This window comes from Bacillus rossius, chromosome 1 (assembly GCF_032445375.1).
Source record: "Bacillus rossius redtenbacheri isolate Brsri chromosome 1, Brsri_v3, whole genome shotgun sequence".
In the NCBI taxonomy this organism is placed as follows: Eukaryota; Metazoa; Arthropoda; class Insecta; order Phasmatodea; family Bacillidae; genus Bacillus; species Bacillus rossius.
In genome coordinates, this window is record NC_086330.1 from 164891878 (window position 1) to 164918697 (window position 26820).

A 26820-nucleotide genomic window follows, 5' to 3' on the forward strand; every position below is an offset into this window, starting at 1 on the left:
TTTAAATATTTAATACAATAATTTATTCAGAAATAAGCTGCCCTTAAATTTTATACGGACGGAATTGCGATTATGCAATAGCACGGTGCATTTAAAAAAAAATATGGGCAACTGTGTTATCATTGTATGGTTCAGGAGAGTAAAAAAATAATTTGCAAGCTGAATAAAGTGTACAGTATGCAGCATACATATAAACTTTGCAATATTATTTTAACCTTTTATCGTGATTATAATTACACAAATATATAAATATATGTATAATTATGTAATTATATTAAATTTTCATTTATACTGATATTGTAGATTCACACATTTATTATACGAGCATACTTCAAAACTGTTTCGAAGGTCACCATAATGAGCAAGAAATTTCTTCGCTAGTAAATTTCCCTTTCGGTGAAATTCTTATGCCTTCGAAACAAAATTAAATATGCCAACGTATTACAGAGTGTGCTAAAGTAATTTTTAATTATTTTTTTCATTAATTTTTCTGTTAAAAAAAATTACTGTTCATTCCTGCAAGAAACATAAATTCTTTCTCTTACCACAGACATAATCTGAAACACTTGCACGACCTAAGACAAATCTTTGTACCTAGTAATCGTTATTCCGAAGTCGGCAAAGCCTGAAGAAATCTACTTATAATTTATATAACCAAATAAATTATTATTTTATATGTGATTTAGAAGTCATTACGTTAGTGTGTGGTTATTATTAATTCAGCAACAAGCCACAACAACATGTAGAAAATTGATTTTCACAAATTTTTTTTTTTTACAGAAGCTGATCAGAGAATGTGCGATGTAAAAAGGAGTGTGAGAGAGAAACACGCAGGCTTTTAAATTACGTTATTAGTTACTTTATCAGTTGATAACCTTTTTTAGGCATTCAAAAACAGACATACCTACAATATCTACAATAGGCCTACATATCTGTACATAAAGTACACGCATATAAGCTACACATTACCTCCCAAATCACATCAAATACTTTTTGTTCTTGTTTTATGTTTGTCAAGCTGCAGTTTCTTCTTTGCATCTTGAATGTAAGGCGGATCTTTGATGCTCAGCCCTCGAGCTCTCCGCGAATCTATTATTTCAGGCAGAAGACACTCCTTGTAAAATTTCTGAAGTTTTGGAAGCATTTTACTCAACCAAAATTCTCTACTTATTCTGACTTCGTGGATCAGTAAACCTGTAAAATAATCCATATTTTTAATATGAAGATGAATTGTGTTATGAGTGCCACTGAAACATACACGGGACTTGCAATTTATTAGAATAATGGCTGTTAATTGTGATTAACCAAAAGAATTCAAATATAATAATTTCATCTATATATTGGCCTACTATAAATTGGGTAAGCACTATTATTTTTAGATTAAGAAATTTAAATTAAAGTTTAAGTGAGTTGTTTTATTATTTGTATGGCGTCTGTCCAAAAGACTTCACTGAATCAAGATTCCCCATTGCATCAAACATTCAAAGAACGTATTATTTGTATAGTTTAATAACTTTTGTCTGATTAGATATTCACTTATTTTAATAATAATAATGTTTGTGATTAGTTTCGTGAAGTAAATGCAACATTAATTCAAATATAACAACTCGCATATAAATTATATAACTATAACTTGTTCTATGTCCTCAGATATACTATGCTAATGTATGTATATAATGTAGGCATGTGTGTATTCAGTAGCGTAAACTTATATTGCCGAAATAAAGAACGATGCGACGCACATATGGTCCCGGTCCTACATTTTACTGTACACTATAATTCTACACTCTTCGCAATGCTGCAAAATATTTACAGCAATGTAAGTTATCGTATATTTATATATATATATATAAATATATATATTTACAATATACAGACAACTGGAGCAATGAAACATATACGTTTAACGTTTAATTCCGTATTGGTATACTTTTTTCCTCCTTTTTTTTTAAATATGAACGCAACTCAGCGTAATAAATAATTACGTAGTTTTCTGGCTGATTTACCAACAATACTTGCTTTGCGCAATTAAGGTGAAATCATTCAAACATTGCAAAATAGTTTTCTCACTGACCCTACAATAACAGTTATGTATATGTTGTCAGATAACACGCAGGCCCAATGTACTAATGGTTTGTAAGCAATTTTTTTATTTGTATGTACGCTCACTCGCCGAGATTGCACGCGTAATCACACTTAATCTGCTAAATATAATAAATATTTCATTTCTAAATAAGTATACGAATTCGATAGAGGTATTTTAATGAATTCTACTTACTATGTTTAAGTTTGGAAAAAATATCCTACTTTATCGGTCCCTAGTTAAAAGCTATGACTATATAATTGGTTTTCAGATATTTAACATTTTGTTTACCATATGGTATATTATTAATGATACATGTTTTCAATCCATTTTAAGTCCGCGATGTGTAAATGAAGCAGTTAACGAATGTTATGCTGAAGTTGTAATAACTTTGGCTATTCATTATAACTGGTTTATAATCAGTGTCACACAAATTGCACACATAGTAAATTACATAATTTTATTTGCATCGTCAGTAACATGGTAATATACACTTATAATTTGGTGGCGGCGCACACTGAGGTGATATGGTATACCAGTTCGCAAAATCTGTTTTAGGGTCTAGGATTCAAATTGAGTCAAGTCAACTTGTCAAGAACGAAGGGGGGGAAATATACCAGAGTTTCGATGCGGTGGTGAGTCACGACCTACAAACTGTAAACAGCTCCAGGAAGGGATTAGTACCACCCCCCTCCAGGCACCAAGGCAGCTACCTGGCAGCTTGCATCCCTTCCTACCCCCCTCACACAGCTAGCCATCGCTCATCTGAGATATTTGCCCCTGCCAAATTATTTCAATACAACAAATATAATATTATAGCTTTCCTATTACAGATAGAGAAATGCGGTCTGAAACTTTTTTGATCTAAATAATTTGCAGAATATGCCTTAATATTCATTTTATATATAAAACGGGCAGCCTGTTTACAATAGAGTATTGAAAAATGAACAAGTCATTTAAAAACTATGTGAAAATGTTATTAAAAAAGTGGGTATTAACGCAAGTGTATACCTGCATTATCTGCATTTTGGTTTTTATTTCACCTTTTTATCTTATTTAGTGTCTACATAAAATGTAATTTAGTTAACATTGATTTTCCTATACTGGCAAGATGCCAGCGCCCGACCATCCAACAGCCTTAAGAATCCTACTTTAATCGTCTGTGTAGTTGTCATCGTGCTGCAAGAATATTTAACTGTATAGCCGGGTTTGCGTGTACGTCGCTTTATTTTAATTGTGCTATCCAAGTTATCTGTTTTGAATATCGTTGGGTTCCTCAGTTTGTCGCTGTGTTTTCCATGGTTGTTGTTTGTCTTTATTTACAGTCCTTGTTACAAATGTCTCGTCCTTATCAGTTTCATCTGTACAGAGATATTGTTTCAACTCCTTCCTTAACTGTGCTTTCTATGCATTTAACGTTTGACAGTGGCTGATTTTGGCTTGGTTTTCTGTGTGTATTTGTGTATTAATCTTTTGTTTTTCCGTTCTTCGTGTTGTCTCCGTGACATTAATTGTAGGCCGGTAACAACGAAATGTGGCCCGCAGGCCACATGCATTTAAATATCCAATCTTTTTGTCTTTAAGTTAAACTTCTTTAGGCGCCTTACGGAAAAATTATTAGAGTGAATTTTTACGATGCGCGCGCACTATGCAACCAAATGTTCACAGGAAGATGGTGGACCCACGTGTATGAACATAAACCCATCAATAGTCACTTTCATAAAACAATAAGGGAATCATAAACGTATTGGTATGCCAAATGAAACTTTATGATAGTGAAACTACCCTTATAAAATATTTGGTAAACTAAAATATTTATAGTAAAGAGTAATTTTTGGTTATAAATTCCTAAGGATACTGATTATATACATATTTTTCTTTCAATTTTCAGTCACGGTTCGTAATGTAGTGGTTATATGCGTGATTATTAAGCTACAAGTCCGTGGTTCGGAACTCATTAGTGGACTTATTGAATTTTTTTAAATTACAGATAACTGGATTATACCAAATGTATTTTAAGCAAATATATGAATACATTTTATTTGGTTATAATATTGCTACATGATTTAATACATGTTCAATCCATTGGATTGATTATTTCATACTCGGTAGGCTTATAGGCCTATCCTCTATTTTTACTTAAAGTAATATTAAATTAATTATGTTTGTTAGTAAATGAATTTCCATGAATTCGCAAAAGTAAAAGAAAATAAAACTTTATAGTAGTACCACTACGTCTAGTACTTAATCATTTATAGTCATCTAACGTTTGCGAAAACTATAGAGTATTAACTTTTTAATTGGGTTGTATTTTAATAAAATTTCTTGTAATAAATTAGGTCTATGCTGGGGTTTAGTATTTTTTCAAATCTTTTTCGTTTTAATCAGAGACGTTTCATTATATAGTTTATGTTGCTCTGTAAATGAAATGTTTCGATAGTCGACGCAGCTGCTCTGGTAGCAAATTCTAGTAGCGGGTGCGGAACTACGTTTGAGTCGCGTTCAGAAATTTAGTGATTGATATTGAATACTGGTCCTTATAATTTAAAAAACTTTATTTTATGTGAATATTAATGCTTTTAATTGTGTTTATAAACTTTTTCAAGTGCATTTTCAAATTTATTTATTTAAGTGAGGATATGTTCCCGTATGTAAAATTTATTTGCATTTAAATTATAAATTTATACATAATTTTTAGTAAATAATTAAAATTAATAAATTAGAATAAATTTTCAGCATATTTATTGACTTTCATTATTTACTAAACTTTAATTCCGTTCACAAATCAAATTTAAAAGACCAAATTTAATACATATGATTGTATAAATATTTAATACGGATAATTTATTTAATTAATTTTTATAACAATAAATTTAAAATTAGTTCAGTATCTTAAATTAAAAAGAAGTATAACTTATAACACGCGTTCATAAGCATGCACACAATATATTTTTGCGTGAGCCAATGTTTGCAACTGGTTTACTGGATATTTGCTGAAATTAATATTTTTAATTTTTTGTCAATCTAATACAATTATTAATTTACCTTGTTTTGATTTTAAATTTACTATTTATGCCACCCTGTGGCAGGTTATTTTTAAAAATAGTTCGCACTAACTACAGCTGGGGAGATGTACCATCCATTTCGTGCGAGAAAGGAAAGTTTCTGAATTTTCGGTGTCACAGGGTGTGAGGAAGGGTTGAACGGCCAGGGGGTGAGAGGGGTATACGCGACAGTTGTGGGGTTGGGGTATCCTCCCCTCCAAGCCTCTTTTGTGGCATCACGTGTGACGACTTGACCCTCTTCCATCCCCTCCTTTTGACAGTCCACCCTGCCGTCACAGGTGACGGGTGTAGAGGAGGGAGTGAAGGTTGCACTTGGGGGAGAACATACGTACCCCCTCCCCAAACTACAGCCAGAGCTACCAATATGCCATGCTGCTTAGGGTTGGTGAGGGCGGGCATAGGGAGAAAGGTAAAAGTTTGGTGAAGGGCCGACTTTATGGTTGTCTCGAATGCGATTGTACAAAGTTTCGCGTTCCCGTCGTTAGCTACGTACGTCTTCATTCTATTGCGAAGTCATATCTTCCTCGGTTATTTATTGAAAACACAATTTTTTTCAAGACCACTGTCCAAAGGCCTTGGTTCACTTTAAGAACTAATGCCATGTTGGTAAAGGCACACAACCGGGCTTGAAAGAAGGCTGTAAGCTCTGGGTCACCGGAGTTGGTGTGGTTATCCGAGGGGCTTGCCCTACAGGACCAGTTTCTCAGGCATCCCCTGTGTCTCGTACTGGGGCAGTTACCGCACTAGTTTACGGGCTAACAAACCGTATACGCCCGCAAGTGCAGGAAACATCTAGGCAGTAGTGCGGGACAACCCTTGTGAAAACGGGGCCCAGGTTCGCTTGGCGTGGACTCGCACTGGCAGTTGGTAGAAGAAGTTGGATGCACATCGGCCAGATCACATGCTCTCTGGGTTGTCTGAGATGTGACAGACTTGGTTAAGCGTCTTGTGATACTCTAAGGAAGGAGGTTTCCTATGAGTCTACCACACCAAACACCTTCAACTTACTATGAAATGGTAAATCCAATTCCCTATGGTTCTTGGGAGCTCGTGTCTGTGGTGGTTCAGCCCTAACGGGAGTACATACCGTTCAACTCAGCATGTTAAACCTCTTGTGGCTCATGAGCCAAAATACAGTCCACAATAGCGGTCCTGCCTACCTAGAGATACAACATATATTTTAGAAAAAAATTAAAAGGTCACTGCAGACATGAGATTTTGAAAGACCACCCCCAAACCCCTTTTTCATCCCTTAAATCATAATGTTCGTATATATCAATGAAATAAAGCGCAAATATTGGTATAAAAAAGAGGATGTTCACTGCATTATCTCATTTTAAAATAGCCAAACCTATTTTTCTGTCCACATGAGGTTTCAGAAACCACCCCGTCACCCTTTCCCATCCCTTAAAACAGGATATTATCTATTTAAGAAATTTTGCACACTTGCCATTAAAATTAAGAGAAAGATAACCGTCTATGTCCTATTAAAGAAATTATCCTATTCCCTTTTCTCCACGAGTTTTCGAAATTTCCCCTTACTATCTCTAAAACATTATGGTACTTCTTGATAAAAGTTTGCAAAATCAATTATCAAGTTTATAGAAAATAAAACTTCTACATTTAATTAAAAATCTACCTACATCAAATTATCTATATTATATTTAGGAAAAACACCCCCGTCTATCTTTCCTACTACAGCACTGGTACAAATTGGTAACATCTTGCACACTTGACGTTCAAAAGAGGAGGAAAATGCTGTCTACATCTGATTTTCATCAAAATAACTTAATTGGAATAAATATTATATCAAAAAACTTCCCCAATCTCTTTTCCGCCCCTTTAAGGATAATTTTTCAATCCTCTATTAAAAGTTTCACACATTATGATACAAATAAACTAAAATTACTGTTAAGCCTACACTTTTTCCTGGCTACATTTATTTTAGAAATAACTACCCCCATTCCACTTGACTACCTCTTAAAGCAGATTTTTAGCTCTCCTTGGTAAAATTTAGAACAGTTCACGTGCTGTGATTGCTATTCTTCCCACGATGGAATTTTTTTTCCTTGGACTGGACTTTGTTGTGCCTGGATGATCTTACGCCCATCAAACATCTGCTTGTTGTGGGTAGCCTGTCATCCTTGCAAGGCTTCGCATCATGTTTCGTGCGCTTCGGCTGAGGCAGTGCAGTGGTGGGGTGACCTCGTGACTGGTCACATGACTATCCGCCCCTCCTATCTTCCCCGTGGAAGTAGAGAAACTTCCACATTCTGGTTCGTTCGGGAACGAAGGGGAAGTGCACCAGAGGAGTATGTATAGACCCGACCTAGGCACAGCAGGCCGAGAGAGGGAGTGAAGGAGAGCGAGAAGCACTCCTCCAAGAACATCGTCCTGCCGCCGCCCTGCCAGACCACCCGAAGAACATCACCATGCCCCACAGCGCACCGATCATCGGAATTGGACTTAGTCTCTGTGACTGGTAAGAGAAGCTTCAACTCTGGATTCGGAGTTAGCCCAGTCGTTGACGAGGGATCCCGGAGTATTGTGCATTGGACAGTGACAGAGTCAAGAAGATACTCGTCAGTGACTTGAAGTGTCAACTCGCGCCACAAGTTGGGGACTCCTTGGGCAAGGTTTTTGGTGAAAAGTTGTTCGGCAGTTTTGAGCCCTGTGAGAGGTGGCCCCGTAGCACCAGAGATCGTAAAATTCTCACCGTCAGCGTGTTAAATTTTACTCGCTGGGCTAGTAGGAGTTATAGATCAGAAATAATGAGGGCTATGCCAAGAGCTTATGTGTGTGAGAGCGTGACGATAAACAATAATAGGTGGTTGGTTGAGGCAGGCTTGCTATGGCAGTGTATATGTAGAACCGACTGTGACATTTTTTCTCAGCAATTGACTTCAGACTTTCAGGCAGCTATTGTGTTTCTCTGGTATTTTTGTACGAATGGGATGGGTCTACGACAGAATACTTGTTGAAATGAACTGGAATGATGGTGACAGGGGCGGACATGCTGGCAGTTGATGAAGAGGGCTGTGGCCGGTCTTTTGCATCGCGGAGTCGCTGTCGTTGCGGAAACTTGGTGTTCCTGTCTTGGAGCTTGTCAACGAAGTCCGGCTAGAGTGCTGTTGGGACAGGAGAGCGCTGGTCAGCGGCTTGTTGCTACGAAGAGACGACTAGCGGAGCGAGCCCGGGACAGGGCGGCCTGCAGAATATTTAAGGTGAGTGTTGGGCTGGTTTTGACCCGCAGTAACGAGAGGTTTCTTTGTAATTGTTTGGGTGGTGATGATGTATGTATTTGAAACCATGTTCACCTTCGAGGTGTTTTATACGCATTATAAATATTTGGGCAATCTTAATATTGACAATAATTGGTTGGTTTAGATATCTGCTTACAAAAAAGTTATATTAATATTTGTTTTTCGCCAATAAATACAACTTATTGTATTACTTGCTCTGCCTTGCTCTTTCAATGTTCAAGCTATTTCAATGTTGATCCTTATTTATTGTGAATGTAACAAACATTAGATATTTAAAAAATATTTATCCCTTTTAATTCACATAAGAAAAGAATGAAAGCCATGAAACCACATTAACAACAAAAGAAATAACACCTCCCTAATAAAGCCTTAATTCCTTATGTCAAAGGAATTTCTGACCAAGTGACAAGAATTCTTAGGAAGCATGAAATTCATACAGTTCTCAAATCCATAAACAAGATTGAGGGGTCTCTGACATCGGTGAAAGACAAAACTCCTGCCGAAAACCTAGCCGGTGTCTACAAGATTCCATGTTCCTGTGGCAAGATATATATATATATAAATATATATCGGACAAACTAAACAGACGAATAATCACAAGACTTGAAGAACACGTCAGTGACCACAAACATGAAAACCCACGATCAGCTATAGCAGAACACTCCATGGAAACCAGACACAGCATTGATTTCGACCAATTCCACACCATATCCAACATCCAACAATACAAGAAAAGATACATTTGAGAATCAGTAGAAATATTAAAACACCCAGCAAACATTAATAGATAAGATGGCTACAAATTAACCAAAATATGGACCCCACTCTTTAGAAATTCTCAAAACATTGCTCCACATCCAACATCAGACAGATCGCCCCTGATTGGCAAAACAGCCCAGCCAACCAGAAGAAAGGAAGACTCTGATTGGCCCACAGCTGCAGCCAATCAGGAAGCACCTTCCCCGCAGGCGAAAGTATATAAAGGCAGGATAACTTGTAAGAACCTCAGTATGTAACTGCTCCCTGATGATGGCGACTGCAATGTCGACCAAAACGTCGGTGAATTATTAGCCAAGGATGCGGCTACAACCCAGAAGCCAAGCTACTTCAGAATATGGCCGTGAAAGCCTGCGAACATTATTGACTTATAAAATATTAAACCTCGGGGTTGTACATGATTTTCGTCAAGGTATTTTATTAAAATACTGCTCATCTTGTTAAAAATTAATAAACAGTTAATACTATGAAGGTTTCCTTTATATTTTATGAACTTAGGTTAGCGCCATCCACCACAGATTGCAGCACTATGGTTGTTACACATTTCCGTTCAAGAAATTACACCCATCAAATGCCTTATAACTAGAGCCAAGATGTTACACGTCAAAAACCTAAATTAGAATGACCTACAGGGATTCGAACCAGATTTCTGCCGCAATGCAATTTCAATGTACTAAAACTGCTACACCTCGCTCCATAAGAAAATGGAATAGTTGGTATCACCCCCAAAGCTGATCAATTTCCCACATCCTCTGCACTCACATTTGATCAATAACTGTACACAAATAAAATAGACCTCTGACGTAAATAACCTACATTATTGTGGACTGTGGGCACAGTGACGTTACTGCTCATTAAATTATTGAGAGAAACGTTTAAATGAAGATTTGTTCTTTGTATTTATAAATATTCGAAACTATTGATAATATATAGTCGCATGAAATTTTTCGCGACATTATTTCGTTACTATTAGCTGTGTGTTACGACACTGTAGCATCGTCTGTTTTTCATAATTGGTTTCGTTTCTCTCAGAAGACATCATATCTACTGTCAGAACACGAACACGGCAATTTAATGCGGAAGAAAACGCGTCCTGACTGGCCCGGCCAAATAAGGCAATGGCTTCTCTTGCAGACGACCGCCAATTACAAGGGAACAATCGCTAGCGCATAAATTTGTTGCAGACTAAAAGGCGATCAGATATTTTTCCCTAAAAAAAGAGTCCCTATGAATAGGAAAGTATGAGAAATAAAATTTATGTATAACTAGTTGATGCACCCAAGATTCGCTACGGCAGTCTAAAAGCAAAACACTTTCGCAATTTTCATTGTACAGCACTGCCACGCCTAAAACGAAAAAAAAAACTAATGAAACAAAAAATTGGTGATATTTAAGATTAACAGGAATAAATAAATCAAAAAAAGGCAATGTTATATTCAACAGTTGTCAAGGGCCTTCCAATTAGCATTTATTTAATCAATAATACCGTGTCGGTATGTTGACAAAGATAATAATTACATTTAATGTAGTTTTTTGGACATTCGCTATTGCAGTTTAATACTGTTTGTCATGAAAAAGTTCCGAAAAATATGTATGTATAAATATAAAAAATTAATAGAAAAAAGACTGAATAAGCTGATGTCGGATTCAGTCTTGTTTTCTGAGAAATTTTTATCTTCATAAATTTATTTATTTATGTTTTACTTTCGTAATTTTTCCATGAAAAACAGTGCAAAACTGTAATGGTGTATGTCCAAAAAACTACATTAACTTAAAATTCCCCATTGCATAAATCATTTAAAGAACCTATAATAATAACAGAAAAACTGTAATCTGACCCGAAAGTAAATGAGACATAAACAATGCTGAAGTCGTCGACAGGAAACGAATAAGGCGTAAGCAATGCGATAGGGATATTCGTTGCCAGGAGAAGAATACAGTATCAACAATAAAATAGCCGTGGCCAAAATATTAAGAAAGAATCATTTACAATACGACTGCCGTCACCATGGACATCATCGGAAAATCGTGGATCAAATCTGTTAAAAGATTACATGCAAAAATTCATACAAAATAAAAAAAACCTTCAATGCGTAAATAACCCTCCCCTTATACAAAATATGCTGAAATTCCCAAATGTCCTAATTTCACGCTATAAGACTTTTCTCCGCGCTACGATAACTACATATAAACAGAATGCTAGTGTATTTTAATATTATTCAACAAACATTTTAACAGATATATGATTTGTTATTATTTCAGTCTACTACATTAAATTGCAACATATTATCATATTTAAAGTATCTTAGAATGCGGTTCAAACTCCTTACAATCAATTGTATTGCCCAAGTGCTTCTAAAAGAAGAGTTTGGGTCACTAAGAAAATAATAGCGAGCAGATACCTGTTGTAGTCGAGCTGACAGTAGAACTTGGAGTGGCACGCGAAGCAGGTATGCCCCAGCCTAACTAAGAGAAGAAAAGAGAGTTGATACCTTTTTAGTCGAGGCGGCAGTATAGCTTGGAGTAGCGTGCAAATCAGGTGTGGGTCAGGCCAACTAGGAGTATAAACTAGAGGTGTATACCTGTCGTAGTCGAGGCGGCAGTAGAGCTTGGAGTCTCGCGCGAAGCAGGTGTGGGTCAGGCCAACTAGGAGTATAAACTAGAGGTGTATACCTGTCGTAGTCGAGGCGGCAGTAGAGCTTGGAGTCTCGCGCGAAGCAGGTGTGCGCCAGGCGGCCGCCGCACGCGAAGCAGCGCAGGCAGCGCTCGTGGTACGAGGCGTTGGCCACGCGCATGACGTAGCGGTCGCGGATGGGGCGGAGGCAGACCCCGCACGGCGCCGAGCCCGCCTGCGGCAGCATCTCCCCGGACATGCCGGCATCCAGCCTGCGGGCACACGCGTCACTCGTCTCACTCGTCATTCCGCGGTGCGGGGGTAGTGTCCTCAGTTATGTGAGTTACATTATTTACTAGTTTTGTTAGTTTTTTTAATTAATTCATAATATAAATTCCGTTGATTGTTTAAAATTGTTTATATGTTTAATAATTATTTTTTTTTTAAACCAAAGTATAATTTTTATAAAAATCCTACCATGAACAAACAGCCTGTAAACGTGTATATAGTTTTAAATTTATAAATTGTATGTATAATTTATCGTTTATTAGTTTAGTTTTGTAAATCTTTCATAAATCCATAAGATATTGGGTTTTCAACAATCCTAAAATCTGTGTTTTCCGGAATTTTGGGAATTCCACTTTTTTATTCAAAAATAAATGTTATCCAAATAATAACTATTACGTGTAAATGACTGCACACAAGTGATTAATTTAAAAATGTTTACAACACTATTAACTTCTCTTATTTCATCCTAGGAATGACTTAAATACTGGCCGTTAAGTTTCTCCAAACTATTAAATAAAATTTAAAATTTATAACAAAATTTAAGCATTTTACGATGGTTAAAAAAGGAATTTATTTTCAAATAATGAACAAAAACAAGAAATTAAGGAAGACCAGACCCGACGCTCGAAACATCGATAAAGGCGGTTTTTATTCGCGCCATTCCACTCGAGATTTCTTTGTCGCTAAAGGTGATAATAGCCCGAGGTTTGACGATGCGCGAGGTGCAGAGGGGGAGAGGGGGTAACGAAAACCCTTGTAATCCGGCCAGGCACGCGTGGCATTCCTTACGTCAGAGGACGGCACGGGACACAGCGTGTAACGTCAGTGGCCGTGTGGGGCCGCTAGCCAGTTCCAAAGCAAGCGCGCGTAGATGATCTATCTGCGTTCGTAACAATATTTAAAGTCAAAAACAAGCACTTAATGAAACACATGACCAAATCGTTGGTAACCAAGACTGGAGGTAGTATTTAACAAAGCCAATAAATAGAGGCAACAAATTCACGGATTCATCCCGTAATAGGTATGTTAAAATTCAAACTGTTAAAACTTTTTGCCGATTCTACTTTTGGATAACTGTTAACCTGGAGGACTCTGGGTAAATTAGAGTCTCTTAATCAAAGAAGTGTCGAATCAAAAGTTACCCAGTTGAGACGACTCACAAATCAGTAGCCAATGAACAGGCGAAGTTCGCCCAAGTATGCAGAGGATCGTGGAGTCTTACTATTGAGGTCAATGAAACTGCAAATGTTTTTCACTTGCTACCAATAATTGAACTACACTAGCTGAACCACGTGCAGGTTTGTGAAAGCACAAGAAAACCACGTGAATTTCGTAGGTATTTGATGACACCGAATTTATTTTTTACCAAAATAGTATAATTGTTAGATAATTTTTATATATGGCATAGATGTTTTAAGGCGAATTACGAATGTTGTGTATTGCTGGATATGAATTAAGCTTCGTTCACCAATAAGAGCCTATAAGACATAATAAGAAAGAACATGTTTTAAATAGGGGGGGGGGGTGTTTTAAAACCTATCAAACATTTACATTTTCTCGTGATGAATGACCGCCTTTATCAATCAGTGACCATGACTGAGTGACCAACTCAGGGACTGGGTGGGATCTCCAGTGATTGCTTCGGGGACACGGCCACGGCGTGACTGGGAACTGGGGTTAATGCGACGTGATACTGCAATGGAATCCCGTCACCTTCCGCAGTACGGACGACGTGACACCCGGTCCCGAAACCCAGGAAGAACATTTTGCCCAGCCGGGAATTGAACACGTGTGTATCTCTCACCAGCCGGAAAAACAAAACACTGGGTCAAAAAGTGACGCCTTAATCAGTAGACACCTGATAAACTCGCAGTTTTATTTGACGAGGGATTCATATTAAAATAATTATAACCTTTGGCCTGCATCGGCGATTGGACTCAGTTCACGGGAGGGACTCAGAGACAGTGTAAAACACCCAACGTAAGTAAAATAGAATCACTATGGCCATGTATTTTTCACCAAAAAAAACTGATCGCTCATTAGACTGCAATAAGTTATGCCTGCGCTATAACTTGTTCCCTTATAATGGACGTCCGTCTGCAAGAGAAGCAACTTTCCTATTCAGAACGTGTTTGCTGCCGCATTAGATGACTGTGATGGGTGTGCTGACAGCAGACCACCATAAAAAAAAACAACATAAAATGCTACCAAGTTAGTTGGTCTCGAAATCATTTAGCGAAAATACATGGCCCTAAGAATCACACACAAAAATAGTTAAATGAGCAACATGAAAATGACTGAAAAGTCCATCTGCTTCAGGTTGTGGGACCCGCGAATTTTTCCTATCCCTACGTATAGGATAGACTCAAAGCTATCAATACGATCGGGTATAATGGCCACCTGTTCACTGGCTGCTCAGTCTGAACTGGATTGTTTGGGAATCGATACTCCTTTCGTTGAGGGTTTCCCATTGGCTCTAGGTAGGCCTACCTACTTGCTAACTTAGCAAATTATTTTATAAGTTTGCTCGACTAAGCAAATAACTTACGAAATAAGCGTAGTAAATTACCCGATTAAAATTCTTTGTCACATAAGTCGTCGAAATATATAGCTATTAGTTTGCTTTTATTTTGAATTATTTTCAATATTAGTGTTATTCATTAATTCTGAACAAAAAAAAATTGAAGTTTAATTAAAAAATAATTTGATTCAATGCGTTTTTCTTTTTGCTTTAAAAAAAATACCTATAACTCTTAAACAACATCACTTACATAATTTTTGTTTTGTGATTCAAGAAACGTAATTTATTGGACTATCAACTGTTCTTCACTTGACGTTGATTCCGGGAAAACTCTGTCTAAACTCTCAGTTGAATTAGCAACACTGAAGATACCTACAGCAATGCAGAGCGAAACGTCGGAACAACCTACCACTACGACGCGGTTCAAACTCAAAAGCCAAAATATTTTAATAAGTCTAAAGTGTTAGATAGTTTAAAATTGTTATGCACAGAGGATTTCATGCGAGGGGCGCTACAATCGACATGAACTCTTCGCTCATGAATATGAGACATGTCAGGATAAAGGGGTCAAACCCACGACCCTCTTTAAATGAGCCTGACGCATAAGTGACAATGGCCAATCACTGTTTTTGTAAATGGAACAGTAATATTCATGTAAAATTACATATGTTTGTAAATTTGTACATTTACATGAAAACAACTGTCTTACTACAAAACAGTGTTCGCAGTGATTTTGGGCTCGGATTCTTACCTGGACATTTATGCTTTGTGTTGTCCCAGTACCTCCAATAGTTTCTTGTAAACCGTTCTCTAATTAGCTTTCCAGTAGTAAAAACGTACATAGTGAGTATGATACAACAAAATAAAGTCAATTTGTTGAATATTCGATTCTCTTTTCCATTGTTTGAAAAAAATATCATTGAATGAAACATAAATAAAAAATATAAATTTATGCTCTAATTTTTGTGAAACATAATCAGAAATATCTCTAAGAACGTATTTCCTTTATGAAAAAATTACCACAGTCGTGTGTTAAACAAAGTTATAATATCTATTTTGTAGTTGGCAACCGGTCAGCTTACCATTAGATTTAAAGTAACATTTTACACAAATTTGTTATGAGTTATCAACCAATAGTGATATGACGTTGATTTAAAAATATATATATTCTATTCTTTTTTATATTCCCACAGATTTATAATTTCTTTCCTTAGCACTGGGCAAAATATTTACATACATTGATTGATGTGATTTACGGTACTTTGGTAACTAGGTCATTGGACACGCAGACACGTGCCAGAGTCTGTTACACATAAGTAGAGACCTGCAAAATTCGCGGATTCATTCGGTGATATGCTAGAATTAAAACACATATACCTCTTAGATAATTTTGTTATTGGCTTACTGTTCATCTGGACGAATCTCAACCAGTTATAAACCCTCAACCAAAGAAGGATCGAATCACAGACAAACCAGCTGAGACGACTTACAAGTCAGCGCCAATGAACTTGCGTTATTTTCCCGAGTGTACAGGAGTGTGTGCAGTCTATCCTGAAGGCCATCGAAACCGCGAATTTTGCAGGTCTCTACACATAAGGAAACAGAGCAAAATTTTTTTCTGGAGTAGGGATAAATATACTCTTAATGGATACATCGATATAGTGATTGGTCAAAGATTAAATCCATTACATTTAAAATGTCACTCAAGGACAAAGCATTGGGTGAATTAATATTTTACCAACAAAATCCAGCCGGAGGTTTATCACGAAAATATTCGTCACATACACGGTTTATGATCTAAGGTGATTTCCAAGGTTGCTATGGGTGTTTTAAGTGGAGGCTGAACAGCGTTCTTTTTACTGCAAATATTGGACAGAGTAAAAAAATGGAACAGAACGCCTGGATAAGGTTTTTTTAACGATGTTCTAATAGAACCTCAGATTATATCACTGTGGTGAATTAATTTTATTAAAATAATTTTGGGTGGCATTTATATTTCATATATTTTTGACGTGTTGCTACACAAAATAATATTTCAAAAAAAAAAACACGACATCAAAATACTTTGCAATGGTGTTTTATCAAACTTTACCCAACCGTTCATTTTTATATCCTAAATATTTTCTATCTAAATTACAATAAAAATGTTCTTCAGCTGCAACTTCAAAGGCGTACGACAATTTTGGGAAGCACTTCAGATCAACTGTCGTATTTTTTGGTAACGAATATACAGCCGAAGTATGTCGGTCGAATTGACTCATCGTGTATAATTAAGTAAGCATGTTAAAATGAATAACGTCAATGGTTTTGTTCATATATTTTTATTAGAATATTAAATTTATTGCAGAAGTAGCTTTTTTTAGTTAAATTACAGTGTATTACCGCATGTTTGCCCGAATATTATTTCAGATTTACATATCTTTATTGTTACCAATTATTCGCAGGGATTGATATCCACGGGGAACACGTTATTTGCAAGTCTGATGGGCACAGGGGAAAAAAGAAAAGAAGCGCGCAACATTACACAATGTCTCGGGCGAGGCGAATACCTAACCGAGCCGCGCCACATGTCGGCTTCCCAAAACCTCCGCCCTTAGCTGGCTGCGTGACGGCGACTCATTCGCGTCGCGCGACACGCCGCCTCAGGGCGATTAGTTCCCGCGCGAGACGCGCCGGGCTGGATTCACAATGGCGCGACAGGTGCGACGCGATCCAAGCGACGCGAATAATACTATTATTGATTTTTGTATAAAAAAATTTTTGAAGTGAAACGTTTTGAGGTCAACCCGAAACATACGGGTAGGTACCTGAACATAAATTTGTACCGTAAAGAAAAGGTCTATATCTTGTCTTTATAATTCCCTAACTATTAGTGTTAGAGACGTAAGTAAGGGGTTATTTTTTAAGGTATATAGTCAGCTCGCTGATACGACCTTGAGTTCGTGACGCGGGCGGGCGGGTTGGCGGGGAAGAGGAACCGCGCAGATTGGTCACAACCGGCGCTCTCGCTCCTTTCTACTCAGTGCAGCTCACGACTCAGATGTGGTAGCGCTGTGATTCATGTGATTGTGTGTTGGGTTTATAAATATCGTTAGATTGAAGCCAAAAATAGTGTATTTTTGGCAATTATTATATGTAGAAATTTAAAACAAGCCTGTAAAAAGTACTAAGGTACCATAGTACAGCCTCAGCACATGCAAGAGAAGGCTATGGCCACACACAGGGACCCCGGTGTTCGGCGCCGAGCGAGCAGACTCTCTGTAGCGTCTCGACTCAGCGAGCATCTCTGCCGCTGCTGTGCCTCAGCCAGGGGACACACCGAGTGGAGATAGCATTAAGAGCTACTCGCTGACGTGTCTTGGGACACAGCCCCACCCAGTTTTTTTTAAATATTTTTTACAAGAAATATTAAAATCTGCAAAAGCTAGTTTTTGCGTGAGTGCTACTAGTTGATTTTGTGTCTACGCTGTTAGAAAGAACAGTAAATTCACGGAATTTTTAAAGAAGATATCACCTCAAATTAACGAATAGTTCGTAATCTCAAATAACTGAATCTTCGTAGAAATTACGCCGTATTCCAATTTCTGAGTTCTGACTTTGTAAACAAGATTGATATGCATGTGAAAGAAATAATAATTAAGTTTTTGCTTTAGACTAGAACTTTTCTATTTTCCTTTGTTATTTGTTGCTAAAATAAGATAATTAGTGTTCATTCATTTTTAAGGTAAACTCGACATCCGTAAATGTACGAAGATAGTAAATTTTCGAAGATCCCTGGAAAATTTGTAACAAGCATTCTTCGTAAACTTAAGGAAAAATTTCTAACAGTAGACCTGCGGTATTATAATTCCACAAACCATTCAATTAAAAAAGCGCGAAACAACACCGTAAATTAATTATTTTGAAAGCTAGACGCATTCACATTTATGTATTAATTGTGATATATTTCCTTTCAAACTAACACGTTTGACATTCCTATGATATCATCACGACAAATTTCGCGCTCGCTACAGACCTCAAGATAACCAAATTTTTCTATTTAAATAACATAGTAGTATACAATAGCCGGTACTAGATCTGGCGCTGGCGCGTGGAGCCGAGAGCCGGCTCCGCCACCTTGGATTTGTGACGTCACGGCGGCAAAAATTCCTCAAAATTCCTCAAAATTGACTCAAAATGACTCAAAATTTCCCGTTTTAAGAAAAAATTTCCCGTTTTATTCCTAAAAAATCCCACCGGCTAGAAATGTCCTGATAGAGGCTTAAGCATCCTTAACTCAAGCCTCAGTTAAGCCTCTATCAGGATGTGACCTTGACCTTGGACCTTGACCCCGACGGCCATCTTGAATCCACCATCTTGGATGACGTCATTTCGTTTTCTCGAACATTCCGGCATTGTGTTATCCGCCATTTTGAATTATGACGTCATCGTTTCAATTTCCATTACGGCCGACATCTTTAAATTTATTATCCGATTTTAATGAAAAAAAATTTAAAAATTATAAAAAAATTAGATAATAAAATTTTAAATAAAATATTTAAAAAACAAACATTTACAACACGGAGCTCGGAGTCCACGTTTCAAACCCGACGAGTGCAAAAAAATAAAAATGGCGACCGATCCTTCCCCCGCGGTGGCTGCAGGCATACTGACTCCCTCCACTTTTTTTTCAAAGCATATATATATCGTCAGGTAGTATGACATCATGTCCGCCATCTTGTCTTCATCCACTGGAGACCACCATCTTGTTTTCGTCTGCTATAGTGTGCCGATATCATGTAGTATAATTATCTGGTCACCACACCTTTGACCTTGACCTTGAACTTTGACCTTGACCTTGAAATTTGACCTTGACCTTGAACTTTGACCTTGACCTTGACCTTGAAATTTTACCTTGACCTTGAACTTTGACCTTGAACTTTGACCTTGACCTTGAAATTTGACCTTGACCTTGAAATTTGACCTTGAACTTTGACCTTGACTTTGAAATTTGACCTTGACCTTGAAATTTGACCTTGACCTAGAAATTTTACTTTGTCCTTGAAATTTGACTTTGTCCTTGATGTCCATCACAGATCCATCATTTTATGTTCAGTACATGCTACCAGGAGCGACCACCTGCTGGAGTACACCATCTTGTGCGTGTACTCGTATTACCATCATGCTAGTTTTATTCTAACATGCTACAGTGCAGTAATCATTTATTATTACTGAGGTACCCACCATCTTAAAATTTGACCGCCATCTTGAAATCATCTAATTATTTAGCTAGAAATGCGGGAAAAATTCCAATAGTCTCCGAAAAAATCATTTATTAATTTACAAATCGAATCGATGGATCCCTGTCCACGGTTCGATTCTTGACCAGAGACAGTTGTAACTAATTATTAAATAAATGTTAGGTTCTGTTTTCCATTACCTTTCGCGGAGTTTATTGATCATTCACTCTACGAAAATCAACTCAAGTCAATATACAGGATCAACGAATTAAATCAGTGCCGATTAGCCTATTATGAAAGTCTAATTTTTCAATAATCTGAATAACATATAAACCGTTCATGTACAAAGCCACACATATAGATCAATTGCCTTCAGTCCATGAGACCGAGTCATGTCATTATCAGACGTATAGGCTAGTCATTTCAGGACCACATGACCTTCGTAATCCATCGTGACATTTTTATACATTCTAAAGGACCAAGTAACCTTGTAAAATATTTTAGTAACACCAAGAGGTGATAAACTAGTAAATATTCAATCACTACATTTTGTACAACGCGCAATCAACAAAAAAGGAAGCACCAACAACGAAAAGACAGCCCCACCAACGAAAAGGCAGCACATTTGGAAGCACCGACTACGAAAAGGCAGCACATTTGGAAGCACCGACAACGAAAAGGCGGCACATTTGGAAGCACCGACAACGAAAAGGCAGCACATTTGGAAGCACCGACAACGAAAAGGCAGCACATTTGGAAGCACCGACTACGAAAAGGCAGCACATTTGGAAGCACCGACTACGAAAAGGCAGCACATTTGGAAGCACCGACAACGAAAAGGCAGCACATTTGGAAGCACCGACTACGAAAAGGCAGCACATTTGGAAGCACCGACTACGAAAAGGCAGCACATTTGGAAGCACCGACAACGAAAAGGCAGCACATTTGGAAGCACCGACACAAAAAAGGCAGCACATTTGGAAGCACCGACAACGAAAAGGCAGCACATTTGGAAGCACCGACAACGAAAAGGCAGCACATTTGGAAGCACCGACAACGAAAAGGCAGCACATTTGGAAGCACCGACAACGAAAAGGCAGCACATTTGGAAGCACCGACAACGAAAAGGCAGCACATTGGAAGCACCGAAAACGAAAAGGCAGCACATTTGGAAGCACCGACAACGAAAAGGCAGCACATTTGGAAGCACCGACTACGAAAAGGCAGCACATTTGGAAGCACCGTCATCGAAAAGGCAGCACATTTGGAAGCACCGACAACGAAAAGGCAGCACATTTGGAAGCACCGACAACGAAAAGGCAGCACATTTGGAAGCACCGACTACGAAAAGGCAGCACATTTGGAAGCACCGACAACGTAAAGGCAGCACATTTGGAAGCACCGACAACGAAAAGGCAGCACATTTGGAAGCACCGACAACGAAAAGGCAGCACATTTGGAAGCACCGACAACGAAAAGGCAGCACATTTGGAAGCACCAACAACAAAACGGCAGCACATTTGGAAGCACCGACAACGAAAAGGCAGCACATTTGGAAGCACCGACAACGAAAAGGCAGCACATTTGGAAGCACCGACAACGAAAAGGCAGCACATTTGGAAGCACCGACAACGAAAAGGCAGCACATTTGGAAGCACCGATAACGAAAAGGCAGCACATTTGGAAGCACCGACAACGAAAAGGCAGCACATTTGGAAGCACCGACAACGAAAAGGCAGCACATTTTGAAGCACCGACAACGAAAAGGCAGCACATTGGAAGCACCGACAACGAAAAGGCAGCACATTTGGAAGCACCGCCAACGAAAAGGCAGCACATTTTGGATGCATCATCGAATAAGGAAGCACATTTGTAAGCTCCATCAACTAAAAAAGGCAAAAAGGAAGCACAAGTTACGAGATCTAAGTCTTAGTAAGAAATCATAATACAAGAAATAAAAACATTACATTCTTATAATTTAAATTATTTATTTTATTGCTTTACATTATACAAATGCAAGTAAAACAAGTCAATATTGTATGTAGCCAGCATTCCTCAGTTCCTTGAGTATGAAGGATATTTCTTTGATGCACGAATAGTTTCCTGCACAAAGCGAACCATGTAGAAGTCTTAGCCGGTCAACCAATATGTTTGGATCTTTCCATGATGTGTAATCATTCTCTTCTACCACCATCTTCCTTGCACCTTTATAATAAATATTATGATCTCTGGTGTCTTCCGTTTTACCACCAACCTCAGGGTAACTTTCATGTTTGAGACGGTGATCATCACAAGCTTCATCAGATTTATTTAATATTTCACGTCGTTTCCATCGTTTCGGTCTCAGGACACCGCCACATTCTTCGATCTTGGCAGCTTTAGGTGCTTCATCATAGTCTATGTCTTTGTCAACAGCCTCAGAGTCACTGTAACAATCACCATAGAAGGAATCGTCTTCACCCAATTTACCGTAATAATTCGATGTTGATGATGTTGAAGTGTCTTCATCGTCTTCGTGCTTCCTTTTTAGGAGTCCATCATTTTTTACAAAGTAGGAAAGATCTACTTGAATTCGGCTGGAATATATTCTCACTTTCCACGTTAAGGATTCTTCCATTGTCTTCATTCTTCCGTAAATCATCAACCTTCTTCAATTTAAGTTCTTTGTCGAGATCGGAAGAGCCAAGAAAATTATTGTCGTAATGCAGATCACTCTTCCTTAGGCTAGTAGATTCATCGTTGTCCTCTAGCTTGTACGCAGGCTTGGCGCTACAAGTTCTGCCATGTCTTTTTAGGCTCTCTCTCCGCGTAAACGACTTGCTACATCGAACACAACTTATCATATTGCGCAGTGGATTTTTAACACAGTCATTCTTCTCGTGTTGTCTTTTATTCTTTCTCAAGATAAACTCTTTACTGCAAAACTTACACCTATGTTCTTTCGATACAGCGTCAGATCCCAAATCGGAATTCATATTAGTTACTGAGACTAATGCCAGATACCAATCGAGTGTTTTAAATTAGATGCAATACTTAAATAGAATTTTTTTCATATTTCATCAGCGAGAATTAATATATCTCATGCAAAAGTACTTTATGCATGTAGTTCTGCTTTTCAACAACAGATGTCGCCACATGTTGCTTGCAGGTAAATAATATTTAGTTATTTTATGCGGGATGCGGGATGCTCACTAACGATCGCAAAAGAAGGATGGCTTCGTTCGACTCCAAGGAAAAGGAAGTTCGTCTTGCATGTTGGTGCTCCACAGATGTCTCATGGCGTAATATTAATTTGACTGAGTAATGATATTTGTTAATTCCACCTGATAAAAATATTGCAAGTTTTAATTTAGTAGCATAAATAATCGAATTAAATGTAACTCCAAATAAAATGACATGTCTCATTAGAACAAAAAAAAATCCATGCAGAGAGCGGTTTCTCAGAATAGTCAGAAACACTTGAAGAAACCACAGGAATGATTGCAAGAACACGGGAAAAACCATCAAAATATTGTCAAGAATAATCAGGAGCACACTAAGAAAACCACTAGAATATTAACAATAATAATCGGAAGCACACGGAGAAAACCATCATAATATTGGCAAGATTAATCGGAAGCACACGGAGAAAACCACCACATGTTTTCTTTGATATCATAAAATTACAAGAAAAAATTAATAAAAAATTAAAAATAAAAACGAAAAAAAATTCAAACATTCTGGCTTGTACTAGAACTCTAACTTTGCACATCAAAGAGAAGTTCACAAGCTAGCAGAATGTTTGAATTTTTTCCGTTTTTATTTTTAATTTTTTATTAATTTTTTTTGTATTTTTATGATATCAAAGTAAACTTGTGGCGGTTTTCTTCGTGTGCTTCCGATTATTCTTGTCAATATTATGGTGGTTTTCTCCGTGTGCTCCTGATTATTCTTGTCAATATTTTGATGGTTTTTCCCGTGTTCTTGCAATCATTCCTGTGGTTTCTTCAAGTGTTTCTGACTATTCTGAGAAACCACTCTCTGCATGGATTTTTTTTTGTCTGATGAGACATGTCATTTTATTTGGAGTTACATTTAATTCGATAATTTCTGCTACTAAATCAAAACTTGCAATATTTTTATCAGGTGGAATTAAAAAATATCATTACTCAGTTAAATTAATATTACGCCATGAGACATCTGTGGAGCACCAACATGCAAGACGAACTTCCTTTTCCTTGGAGTCTAGCGAAGCCATCCTTCTTTTGCGATCGTTAGTGAGCATCCCGCATCCCGCATAAAATAACTAAATATTATCTACCTGCAAGCAACATGTGGCAACATCTGTTGTTGAAAAGCAGAACTACATGCATAAAGTACTTTTGCATGAGATATATTAATTCTCGCTGATGAAATATGAAAAAAATTCTATTTAAGTATTGCATCTAATTTAAAACACTCGATTGGTATCTGGCATTAGTCTCAGTAACTAATATGAATTCCGATTTGGGATCTGACGCTGTATCGAAAGAACATAGGTGTAAGTTTTGCAGTAAAGAGTTTATCTTGAGAAAGAATAAAAGACAACACGAGAAGAATGACTGTGTTAAAAATCCACTGCGCAATATGATAAGTTGTGTTCGATGTAGCAAGTCGTTTACGCGGAGAGAGAGCCTAAAAAGACATGGCAGAACTTGTAGCGCCAAGCCTGCGTACTAGCTAGAGGACAACGATGAATCTACTAGCCTAAGGAAGAGTGATCTGCATTACGACAATAATTTTCTTGGCTCTTCCGATCTCGACAAAGAACTTAAATTGAAGAAGGTTGATGATTTACGGAAGAATGAAGACAATGGAAGAATCCTTAACGTGAAAAGTGAGAATATATTCCAGCCGAATTCAAGTAGATCTTTCCTACTTTGTAAAAAATGATGGACTCCTAAAAAGGAAGCACGAAGACGATGAAGACACTTCAACATCATCAACATCGAATTATTACGGTAAATTGGGTGAAGACGATTCCTTCTATGGTGATTGTTACTGTGACTCTGAGGCTGTTGACAAAGACATAGACTATGATGAAGCACCTAAAGCTGCCAAGATCGAAGAATGTGGCGGTGTCCTGAGACCGAAACGATGGAAACGACGTGAAATATTAAATAAATCTGATCAAGCTTGTGATGATCACCGTCTCAAACATGAAAGTTACACTGAGGTTGGTGGTAAAACGGAAGACACCAGAGATCATAATATTTATTATAAAGGTGCAAGGAAGATGGTGGTAGAAGAGAATGATTACACATCATGGAAAGATCCAAACATATTGGTTGACCGGCTAAGACTTCTACATGGTTCGCTTTGTGCAGGAAACTATTCGTGCATCAAAGAAATATCCTTCATACTCAAGGAACTGAGGAATGCTGGCTACATACAATATTGACTTGTTTTACTTGCATTTGTATAATGTAAAGCAATAAAATAAATAATTTAAATTATAAGAATGTAATGTTTTTATTTCTTGTATTATGATTTCTTACTAAGACTTAGATCTCGTAACTTGTGCTTCCTTTTTGCCTTTTTTAGTTGATGGAGCTTCCAAATGTGCTTCCTTATTCGATGATGCATCCAAAATGTGCTGCTTTTTCGTTGGCGGTGCTTCCAAATGTGCTGCCTTTTCGTTGTCGGTGCTTCCAATGTGCTGCCTTTTCGTTGTCGGTGCTTCAAAATGTGCTGCCTTTTCGTTGTCGGTGCTTCCAAATGTGCTGCCTTTTCGTTGTCGGTGCTTCCAAATGTGCTGCCTTTTCGTTGTCGGTGCTTCCAAATGTGCTGCCTTTTCGTTGTCGGTGCTTCCAAATGTGCTGCCTTTTCGTAGTCGGTGCTTCCAAATGTGCTGCCTTTTCGTTGTCGGTGCTTCCAAATGTGCTGCCTTTTCGTTGTCGGTGCTTCCAAATGTGCTGCCGTTTTGTTGTTGGTGATTCCAAATGTGCTGCCTTTTCGTTGTCGGTGCTTCCAAATGTGCTGCCTTTTCGTTGTCGGTGCTTCCAAATGTGCTGCCTTTTCGTTGTCGGTGCTTCCAAATGTGCTGCCTTTACGTTGTCGGTGCTTCCAAATGTGCTGCCTTTTCGTAGTCGGTGCTTCCAAATGTGCTGCCTTTTCGTTGTCGGTGCTTCCAAATGTGCTGCCTTTTCGTTGTCGGTGCTTCCAAATGTGCTGCCTTTTCGATGACGGTGCTTCCAAATGTGCTGCCTTTTCGTAGTCGGTGCTCCCAAATGTGCTGCCTTTTCGTTGTCGGTGCTTCCAAATGTGCTGCCTTTTCGTAGTCGGTGCTTCCAAATGTGCTGCCTTTTCGATGTCGGTGCTTCCAAATGTGCTGCCTTTTCGTTGTCGGTGCTTCCAAATGTGCCGCCTTTTCGTTGTCGGTGCTTCCAAATGTGCTGCCTTTTCGTAGTCGGTGCTTCCAAATGTGCTGCCTTTTCGTTGGTGGTGCTGTCTTTTCGTTGTTGGTGCTTCCTTTTTTGTTGATTGCGCGTAGTACAAAATGTAGTGATTGAATATTTACTAGTTTATCACCTCTTGGTGTTACTAAAATATTTTACAAGGTTACTTGGTCCTTTAGAATGTATAAAAAGTCACGATGGATTACGAAGGTCATGTGGTCCTGAAATGACTAGCCTATACGTCTGATAATGACATGACTCGGTCTCATGGACTGAAGGCAATTGATCTATATGTGTGGCTTTGTACATGAACGGCTTATATGTTATTCAGATTATTGAAAAATTAGACTTTCATAATAGGCTAATCGGCACTGATTTAATTCGTTGGTCCGGTATATTGACTTGAGTTGATTTTCGTAGAGTGAATGATTAATAAACTCCGCGAAAGGTAATGGAAAACAGAACCTAACATTTATTTAATAATTAGTTACAACTGTCTCTGGTCAAGAATCGAACCGTGGACAGGGATCCATCGATTCGATTTGTAAATTAATAAATGATTTTTTCGGAGACT

The 26820-nt window shown here is 37.9% G+C and overlaps 1 protein-coding gene across 1 annotated transcript in view; it reads right to left on the reverse strand.

Annotated features, from left to right (window-relative positions):
- Positions 1 to 26820, reverse strand: part of LOC134538821 (LIM homeobox transcription factor 1-alpha-like) — a 189568-nt gene that overhangs the window by 87089 nt on the left and 75659 nt on the right. The window contains exon 4 of the mRNA XM_063380378.1: positions 11862 to 12074. Within this exon, the coding sequence (XP_063236448.1) occupies positions 11862 to 12074 (213 nt within the window). The remainder of the gene's footprint in view (positions 1 to 11861; positions 12075 to 26820) is intronic.